Source organism: Choristoneura fumiferana, unplaced genomic scaffold (assembly GCF_025370935.1).
Source record: "Choristoneura fumiferana unplaced genomic scaffold, NRCan_CFum_1 Sck3bRy_106;HRSCAF=291_pilon, whole genome shotgun sequence".
NCBI classification, from domain to species: domain Eukaryota; kingdom Metazoa; phylum Arthropoda; class Insecta; order Lepidoptera; family Tortricidae; genus Choristoneura; species Choristoneura fumiferana.
In genome coordinates this window covers 24364-35331 of record NW_027412788.1, presented here as the reverse complement: position 1 = coordinate 35331, position 10968 = coordinate 24364, and the positions used below count along the sequence as shown (strand labels likewise).

Here is a 10968-nt window from a genome sequence, read left to right as displayed (position 1 = left end):
TCTCATGGTAGTTTTGATGTTCAAAATTAGAATTTTTTATTCATCATCATCATCATCATCATCATCATAAAATTTAAAGCTCGTTTAGTTGCTAAAGGTTTGACTCAACAATATGGAGTTGATATGAAGAAACTTTTGCACCTGTTGTAAGGCACTGTAATTTACGTTTACTTTTTGCAATTGGAATTGAAAATGACATGGATATGGGAACATGTTGAACTCCATGAACGTATTTACATGGAACAACCTACTGGATTTGCAATTGAAAAAGAGTTTATATGGACTCAAACAAGCCAGTAGAGCTTGGAACGAAAAAGTTCATAATGTTTTGATAACCGATGGATATACGCAATTAAAGACTGAAAAATGCGTCTATTTCAAAGACCAAGTGATAATAGCGTTATACGTTGATGATTTTTTCGTGTTCAGTTCCAATGAATGTCAAAAAAAAATGCTTTATAAATTGCTCAGTTCCAACTATATAATAAAACAGCTTGGACCAGTCCAACAAGCGTTGGGTATGAAAGATGAAAGGGACAGCGAGCAAGGAACTTTAAAATTTACACAGGCTCAATATGTGTAAAATCTTTTAATTAAATTTGGCATGGAAGATTGTCATAAGCAAGATAGTGACTCCTATGGAGATCAATTTCAATCTGCCGATAGCGGAGACAATCGACCAAAGGTTTCCATACCAGGAGCTTATTGGAAGCTTAATATATCTCGCTGTATGCACACGTCCAGATATAGCTTTTGCGTGCAGTAAGCTTAATCAATATAACACATATTATAATGAATCCCATTGGCCCGCCCGCCGCTAAACGCGTACTACGATATTTATCTGGGACAACTGGCTACGGACTCAATTTTAAGAGGGATAGTAATAAAGTTGAAATTTCATCCGACGCAGATTGGGCGGGGGATACAAATGATACAAAATCTTATTCAGGTTTCGTGAGTAGGTTTGGTAATTGCGTTGTAAATTGGCATAGCCACAAACAACAAAATATCGCTGGAAATGCTATTAAAGAGGCAAAATTCGTTAGAAACTTTTTATTAGAGTTACATTGTAGGAATGAGTCACATGATCATGTTACTATTTATAATGATAATCATAGCACATCCAAGACGGTGGAGGACGAATGTTTTCGTAGAACAAAACATATAGATGTTCATCATCATTTTATACAGGAATGTGTTGAACGCAAAGTAATCTGTTTAGCTTACAAGCCCTCAGCTGAATTAGAGCCAGATATTTTTACAAAAGCCTTACCTAAGGTGAAACAGGATTTCTTTGTGAAGTGCTTAGATTTAGTTTAAACTTTTTTTGTATTTTGTACTCTCGCACAGAGTTTATACTTCATTTCTGTTTTAAATTTGTAAAACATATGATTGCCTCGAGTAAGGTAAGGGGCAGAGTTAGGGATAACCTTTTTTCATACTTAATGTAGAAATTTGTCTATGGCCGATTTCAAATGAAGAGTTTTTGTTTTCTTACTTATGTCAATGTATTTCGCAAATATACATGTCGGTTACTTTAAAAATATAATGTTTTTCATTTAATTACTGGGTAAAGACTATTAAGTACAGCCTTGACAAGTATAAGTGTCAGAGGGACCGCACGACACGAACTTCGAGTTTCGAGTTTCGTAGTAGTCTTGCTGACTCTTTTGAATCTTCAGATCCGGATTTACCCATCTCTAGCTCCACTCGATAATTTTTCGGCCTCAACGGCCATCTCTTCTAGGTACTATATGTCCTGCCCATTGCCACTTCAAAGAGCTAATTCACTTGGCTATGTCGGTGACCGTTGCTCTTCTACGTGTGTCCTCATTTCTGATTCGATCCCGTAGAGAAACTTCATGCATCATAACCTCCCTCTATAGCTCACTGAGCATCTCTGAGCCTATTTATAAGTTCTATAGTGAAGCACCGCATCTCGGATCCATATATCATCACTGGCAACACACATAATAATAACTTTCGTGTCTTTCACCTTAAGGCACTGAGGGATTTTGGACGGAAAGACATCGTGGAGTTGTTCAAACCGTACCCATCCAAGTTGAAATGGACGATTGACCTCACCTCGTCGACTTACCTATGATAATTGGACGGTTTGTCCTAGGTATTCATACGCGTCAACAACTTCAAGAACCGAATACACTCACAAACACACAAACATCACGCCTGTAGTATTCCCCAAATGGGGTAGGTAGAGCACACGAACGAAACGTTACCACTTCGGAGCCACTTTTATCAATTTTCGGCTTTAAGTTTGACAAAAACAGTACAATAGTGACACAGGTTGCTAGCCTGTCTGTCGCCTACCGTTTATATGTAATGTCATTGGTTGTTGTTTAATTTCATTTTTACTGTTAATTAAATTAAATTGAAGGTGACGCCTTTATTCAGAATATTGCGGGGAAAGGATCTTATGTCAGCTGGCAATACAAACTTTTTGTTTTTATTTTGATTCGATTGGGATTCGAACACGGAAGTGGTTGGTTGTGGTTGGTTGTTTCTCGGTTAGTTTCGTATCGTATCGTACGAACTCGTTGACGATCGAATTGCGAAATGTCTAATTGGTTTTTTCGAACAAGAGAATAAAGTATGTCTAAATTATGGTGATTACCCGTTCGGATCCGACATAAGGAAAGGGAATCCTTAAAATATGGCCTCGAGAGGAGACAAAGGGAATGGAAATGGCGAGGAGCAGATCGTGGAGGTAAACTTTGGCCTACATTTGGATGAACAGTTAGGAATTGTGATTTGTGAAACATGTTTTGATTTTAGACGTTGGCGGAGGTGTTTCGATGCTTCATCTGTATGGAGAAGCTGGTGGATGCGCATCTGTGTCCGCACTGCTCGAAGTTATGTTGCTATGCGTGCGTGCGGCGCTGGCTGACAGAGCAGCGGTCGCAGTGCCCGCACTGCCGAGCCTCGCTGCACCTTCACGAGCTGGTCAACTGCCGCTGGGTCGAGGAGGTGACGCAGCAGATCGAGACCATGCAACAGACTAACTCTGCCACCCAGCGGGAGAGCTTTAGAGACAGGTAATTTGATAGGTTGCTATATCATTTTAAATTTGGAGGTATCAAGTGCTTAAAAACCTTTAAAATTTGCAATCTGTTTATTACTTTGTGTTAATTTAGTCTGTAGTGTCATTTTAGTGTGTGTGTTGTTTAGTTAGGTCATTTTTGTGTTTTTTCGTGATTAATTATTTTTAATTGAAGAATTGGAGAATAGTCCCCCTACTGATGCCTATCGCTGTTTACAGTCATTAGTTTTAGCTTTTTACTTTGTTGACATGCTTTGTGGTGCAGAATAAGTATTAAGTCAGTGTTTAATACCAATGTTATATTTTAAACAGGTGCCCAACCCATCAAGAGAAGCTGACGGTGTACTGTTGGACATGTCGACGTTGCATCTGCCATCAGTGTGCGCTCTGGGGCGGGACCCACTCAGGGCACACCTTCAAGCCACTGGAAGAGGTCTATGAGCAACATGTCACACAGATCCGGGATGAGGTGTCACAGCTGAGACGGAGATTGATGGAGCTCATTAGTTTGGTGCAGGATGTGGTAAGCAATCCATTATCAGCCCTTATTAGTCTATTGCTCTCCTGCGTCATAACAATTAGCTGAACATCAGGTCTCCTTCTTTAATACCAACCCTGCCCGCTGCCTTATAAATAAAGCATGAATGGGTGTTGTACAAGTAAACAAATTAATCTGAAAATTTGGTAGTTTCAGTTTGAAAATATTCAGCTTTTTTCTGGTATTGGCAATCGGTCAAAGACTTTAATTGGAGTGGATGATGGTGGTTTATGACTTGAAATATATTGTATCTGAACACACTTCTACGCCATTAACAATAGAGTCATATTCAGATATTTTTGATCAAATTTTAAGTAGTAATAAAGCAGACAAAAACCTAAAATTTGGATTATTTGGACCTTCTTTAAATGCTATAGCAACTCGACTTATACTTGAAAATTAAATCTTCACATTTGCAAAACTGTCACCAAATGGTCTACATTTTTTGCCCAAATCCTTTGTACAAAAATCATTGGTACAGCTGCTCTCACCGACCCATTGACCTCCTTAGAAATGGTGAATGCACTCTGCAGTGTGCTATGCATGCTAAAATGATACAATGCCATTTGGTAATGATGTGAAAGGTTTGCTGTTTGGACACATCGCAGATTTCGTGTTTCACGCGTTTCTAAACGATGGGGTAATTATTGTACTTAGGCATCATGCTTTATTTTCAAGGTCTTTAAAATTAAATAAAAAAAATTGCTAGCATCTTGCCCGCCCGTGAAAGCTTCCAACAAAATGTATAAATTTTTATTACTACATTAAATGAACTTAGCTACATTGTCATTAAAAAAACATTGGATGTCACAATTATCTGGTCAGACTGGTCAACAATGAAAATGGGTTCCATTTAAATGTAAAAGAACATTATTATTTTTATGGTTGGGCCTGAGCATTATTACTGTGGGCCTTTATGGAAACTGCAGTACTTTTATTAGCCCTGAACATTTAATGTACTCACCAGCTTTCATTTGCTTAATGTAACAGACTTTTAAAGCCATAACAGTTCTAATAATTATACTGTCTAGCTGATTTTAACACATACATATAAATTTCAGGAACGCAATGTGGAATCGGTTCGCGCTGCCAAAGATGAGCGTGTTCGCGAGATCCGCATGCTGTTGAGCTGATGATATCCCCGCCTGGACTGCTCTGAAGGCTAAACTCCTCACTCTCATGGGCCAGAAGAATAGCCTCACCCAGGAGACGGAGCAGCTGGAGCATTTGCTCCAGGAAATAGAGCACCAGTTACATGCCAGTACTAGGTTAGTAAACTGGATATTGTAAAGTTTTACTACTATTTTTGGCGGCATGTGGGGAATGTAATCTAGGTGACTGATACTGGCAACAAACTTCTACTGTATATATCGGCTGGTGAAAAGCTATTTGTAAACAAGCAACACTTTGGGCGATATTGATTATAATATATCATTCAAACAGCAGATTTTTTCTGCGTCCCTCGATTTGAGCCCTGGGTTTTTTTTGGTAAAAGATCTGAGCACTTTTTTGGCGCTTAAAACCGGTCATAATTGGGGACTAATTCAGAACATCGAAGTATGAAGTGCCATTAAATTTGCCAGTTTCAAGTAACATTGATTTAAGCTATATGAGGCTGTGATGGTTTCCGCTTAAACTGTCTTATCTTCCTTAATCTAATACGCAAAGTAGCTTAAAACATTTTTCCTATATTTAAAAGTTTACTAAAAACGTCAGTGTAAAGCATTTTAGCTTTCCACAAAAAATCAACCAACATGTCGCTTAATACATTTAGCCTGCATCTAAAACAAATAAAGCATGTCACTTGAAAACCATTTTGTTCCTCACTAATTTTCATAACCACATAATCGCTGAACCATTTTAAAACGATGTCAAATTTAGAAAACGATGTTGCTTCAGCATTTTATAAATCCGAAATTTTTTTATCCTAGCTAGTCATTGCAAGCGTTGAATATTTTACTTAAAGTTATTTAAACATATACAAATCAATATGGATAAAAATACGTTGTGTAGGTTAAAGCATAAAAACTTAACTTCACTTACCCTAACTTCATGTCATGACGGTTAAATACACAATGACAGGAAATACTGTAGAAGAATTTATCCCTATTATTTCTAAACCGAAATTGCTTAATAATGCAAAGTATAAAACATCTCTCTCTATAACTAAGGTTAAATAAAATGACCTAAAGAAAATGTGCGATACCGAGAACGAGATAGTTATACCGAGAGGTTTTTCATCAAGAATATTTAAAACTTATGTGTAGATCACATTGATAACAAAAACGCTATTTACTCTTAAACTACTACTAAGTCTCAAGCAATCTTAGCCGTTATAATTTTCCTTGTAAATTTGATGTACTTACTACCAAACTGAATTTTTCCAAAATTTTTCACTCAACAGTTTTAGATTTAGAGGAGAGAGAGAGGAGAGAATTTACTTGTAATAACAATTATTATAATTAAGCTTTTGAAAAACAAGATAAGTACTTTGTTAGTAAAGTTTTAAATTACGGAAGTTAAGTGTGATTTGATTAGTTATAATTATTATTGTTACAGGTGCCAGTTTGGTAAAATAATTAATAATTTACATACTTAGTTCCTAAACCAAACCAAAATTAAAGCTGAAGTTGTTTACTTTTGCGAAAAGTAAAAACATTTTTGATTTATAATTTTACTTTTTTTATTTTTTTACTTGTAGACTTGATTCATATCTCTAAATACTGGAGTATCAACCGACTACATCTAAATAATTCGTGAAAAATCTGTGATTTCAAACAATTCCGTTATTAATAAGCATGTGTCTTCAATCAATATGAACTTCCCCTATTTTTTTACAAATAAGGCATATAAACTAATTTGCTTTGCACCGTTTGGCTTGTGACATGTCGTTTGATTCATTTAGCTTTACTCTGAAAGATAACCATCGATACACTTCAACCATTTTACCTGCTTCTACAAGCGGAACCCTGGTGTTCGTTAAAACAATTATCCTGACTCTAAAAAGTGGCTACTTTGTATGAAGCGACGTTTATTTTAGAACATAATAGGTTTTTTTAATAACACCTAAACTGATTTTGAAACATGCAAAATGAAAATCCATTGCTGGTACTATTCTATAAATAAGCCATTTGTTTTATTTTTATGATTTTTTTTCTGAAAATTTCACTTTGATTGCTTTCTCCTGTAAAATCGAAAAATGTCGCTTAATACAAATAGCCTTACCCGTCGATATTAATATCTGCTGAGTATTAGCTACGTAAACCTAAAAGCAATGCAATGAAATGCTAGTTTGTGGGACCTTACATCACATAATGGTAAAATATGTTTATAATATTGATCTAGAATGTGGCTTGTGATACCATAATGACTTAAACTACCAGATTTCTCGTTCCTAAGTGATTGTGACGACAGAAGATAGTCACGGAATTTCTCTGCTATTAGGTTACACATAATGAGTCCATTGAAATTAGATTACCGAAAAATGTAAAAAAAACTAGTCAACCAATTAGTCAAATTTTTTTGATTTACTTTGTTATTGGTTCTTATTAGCTGCCATATTAATACACACTCTGTTTATAAATTACAAAGACACGCACAGACAGGCAGACAGAAGCGAGGCTAGAGTAGGCTTTGGCTATGGAACCCTAAAAAAGAAGAATAACTGACTGTGGATGTTTTTATGTCTTACAGATCTGAACTAATAGCCAAGAGTAGCGACTTGTCCAAAATGATTCACCAGGTCCGCAAAAAGCCGATGGCCAGTTTTGTTACTGCTCCAGTACCAGCAGATTTCCATAGGTAAGTTTGTAAAGCTCTAGAAATTCAGAATTTTTATATATTGACCAAGTAAACGAGAAATTAATCATAATTGTTACTTTTTGAAAGAAGGTTCTTTTATTTCCCTAATTGTTTGGTCTAATAGGATTTAATATTATGTCATTTTCCATAAATATATCAAATGTTTAAGAGCCAGTGCCTTTTCTGGATTTATTCACAATATTGAATATTCAAAGGTTCAAAGAAAAAAAATACTTTTACTTGTATCTTCATTGGTTCTGGAATTTAAGTTCTCCATTAAATTTTATCGTATTTTTGTTCGTTTGCCATCCAGTCAAATAAAAAAAAATAAAAAAATAGTTTTTAGTTCAGCCATGATAGAGTAACTGTCATATTTATGTTATTAATAAGTATAGATTGATTGACCCACTTGTTTAAACTTTGGAAATTATCAAAAGGGTGGCCATTGAATGCAAGGTTCTCCATTTTCATGTAATATTCATCCATACTTTTGTTTGTTCTCAGATTTGTGATTTTTTAAAGATAGACTGCCTATTGTTGTTAGTATTTTAACACTCTAATAATTCATTTGAATATATTTGAACGAAACAAAGCACAGGCTTCAAAGTCATACATAAATAATGTGAATGTAATGGTTTTTTGCATCAATTGGCAGTTTACCTTATGGTCCGCTTTATTAACATCTCGTACGCTCGCAACTTAAATTTTAACGAAAACAGTAAAGAACAATTATTGATTATGCCATACATATTTATAAATGTCACCACAATTTTGAAGGTAATAACCGAAGCTGCGAGGTCCGCTAATTCAGCCGACACCACATTTTTATTTGGCCAGTTTTCTCACGCGCATAATAAGTCCGGTACAGTTTATTTGTGTTGAACAGTGAGATCGTCCCAAGCTACGACAGCAGTACGTTTCCACTGACGAACTTCACACAGCTTCAACACGCCGCGGCGCCGGTGTACTCGGCCCCGCTTCACGTCAATGGTCTCTGTTGGCGGCTGAAAGTCTACCCGGATGGCAACGGCGTCGTGCGCGGCAACTATCTGTCAGTGTTCTTGGAGCTGAGTGCCGGATTGCCGGAGACCTCTAAGTGAGTTATGGGAGCCTGGTAGCTGCGTTTGGACTGGGCTGGTCAAGTTGGAGTTCACGGGTTGCTGTTAAAATCGATATGGATCTAACGGACCTTTGTAAATGATAAATTATATCTATCATCAAGGTTCAAGGGAAAAAGATTGATTTTAGGTTGACTATCATTTGCCCAAATATCATTTGCTATAAAATAGTTTTTCATAATTTTTATTTGTCATATTATTATATTAATTAATTTCTGAAACAGTATTGTCTTCAGAATGGCTAATAAAGTAACCATACATAAAGTAACCTAACATACAATGATAAATATGATATGATTTTAATAAAATGATATTCAAAAATCCTGTAAAAAGTACGGATTTATATTGTATGGCAAACGTTGGCATGGCATGTAAAATTATGAGTTATGACAGATGCAATTATAAGAAGCAATGTGGTTCGCTCAGTCCCACACATTTGAGTGGTCTCATGGGCGCGGGCCGACTTTAAGACAGCCCTGTGATAGGCGATTGATATTGATCTTAAATGCACGTTAAACCCGACATCAGTGGCTCTTCTAAAGTCAGGACCTGTAGGATAGCAATCTATATTGTTGAATTCGACAAGCAATCCCTACTAATATTATAAATGCGAAAGTAACTCTGTCTGTCTGTCTGTCTGTCTGTTACCCTTTCACGTCGAAACCACTGAACCGATTTTGATGAAATTTGGTACATAGGTAGTTTGAACCCCAAGGATCAACATAGGATACCTTTTATTCTGGTAGAGGGCGCCACCGCGCGATAACCTAGATCCGCGCAGACGTAGTCGCGGGCATAAGCTAGTATTTATAAACATTGTAATGAGAGTTTCTTGAAAGCGAAATATCTGTCTGTTTGACGTCACAGCCTCGCTTGCGATTGGCTCATTTAGTTGTATAACCAATGACACACGTGCTGCTAATGCCAAAATTGACAAGCGAACCTCGCGATATTAGGGATAATTTTATTCGCACTAGTACCTTCGGCAGACAAAACAGGACAATGACGGTTTTCGACAGGCCAAATACCGATAGATGGCGTTTGCTCGTGATTGGTTCAATAGCTAAATGAGCCAATCGCAAGCAAACGTCAAACGAACCTCACGATATTAACGCCATCTAGCGATATTTCGCCTATGTGAAAACAAAAAAGGAGAATTATTAGTAGGAAGAAAAGAACTAAAGGAACTACTGCGAGTAATCCGATACTAGCGCCAACTACCCTGTCGCACACCCTTATTTTTAAGTAAACATACAATGAAATGGTTATCTTGTCGGTAGTTTGCTATGTTTGGATTTGTCTGGTAGGCTTATAATTTTGATGCTTTGTCTTGAAGTTTGACTATTGGCTTTCTTACAAAAGTTGTGTGATTTATGAATGAAATATTTTAATACGACGATATTTTTTATTGCTGCAAGCAATGGTTTTACGACTCTAAGGTTAGGCCAGAGGTAAGTTTACTCGCGAAAGCAAAATTTTGCTTGCGTCTTGCTTGTTCATATTTCATCAGATTCGCTACAAGCTTCATGCATTGTCCAGGCGCCATCAGATATATCGGAGCGACCATGCATTTGCCGATATTTTTGACCACCTTGGCTGCACCGAAAGATCTGATGCCGATTGTCCTCCGTGTCAAACTAAAATCGTCGATACTACGTTTTTGAGTTTGCATGTTTGTTGAAATGTCGATGGATTGTGTAATGAAAATCGCTTAGTTTATGTTGTGATTCATTCATGGAAATAGGATACGTTATTTTCATTATGTAAGGGTCTCCCGTTATCTATCGACGCGGAATCCGCAAAAGTCGATAGAAAGAAGCTTTATGTCCATACAATAAGAGCTAAAAAGGCATCGACGCGTCGACGTTTTTATTATGGCTCTTATTGTATCGACACAGCTTTTTCTGTCGGCTTTTGTAGATTCGTTGTCGGGATGCGGAAGTGGCAAAAACAAAAAAATGGTGCAAACATACTTATTTCACCTGTTTTTATCTAGGTCATGCTTGGTAACGATCCTATACTAAAGCAGTTAAAACTTAAAACCAAATTAGCACTTTTAATATTGAGTTGCGGTACATTGCCGCGTTCGAACGATCACTTGTAAATCCATAAACCCCGCGTCCGCAATGTAGGATCAATTGTCAATTACTGGCCACCTTACACTAAAAATTAATTCTAGTCACCTATAAACAGAGTAATTTTTAGTATAAGGTGTCAATACTGGCTACCCTTCCAATAACTGGCCACCTTATACTAAAATGAATTCTGGTCACCTATAAATAGAATTCATTTTTAGTATAAGGTGGCCGGTTCTTAAAAGGTGGTGGCGAGTTATTGAAAGGTGGCCAGTAATTTTCGATTTACCCTATCACAATTTTCCCAATAATATCGCGGGTATGAGCAAATCTTTGTATCTCAGATACGAGTACCGAGTGGAGATGCTGCACCAAGTG

The 10968-nt window shown here is 36.8% G+C and overlaps 1 protein-coding gene across 1 annotated transcript in view; it reads left to right on the top strand.

Annotated features, from left to right (window-relative positions):
* Positions 1-2415: 2415 nt before the first annotated feature.
* Positions 2416-10968, top strand: part of LOC141444971 (E3 ubiquitin-protein ligase TRIM37-like) — a 13720-nt gene continuing 5167 nt past the window's right edge. Inside the window, 8 exon segments of the mRNA XM_074110752.1 lie at positions 2416-2725; positions 2794-3053; positions 3371-3581; positions 4658-4746; positions 4748-4864; positions 7290-7397; positions 8284-8493; positions 10935-10965. Coding sequence (XP_073966853.1) covers positions 2672-2725; positions 2794-3053; positions 3371-3581; positions 4658-4746; positions 4748-4864; positions 7290-7397; positions 8284-8493; positions 10935-10965 — 1080 coding nt within the window. The 5' untranslated portion in view covers positions 2416-2671.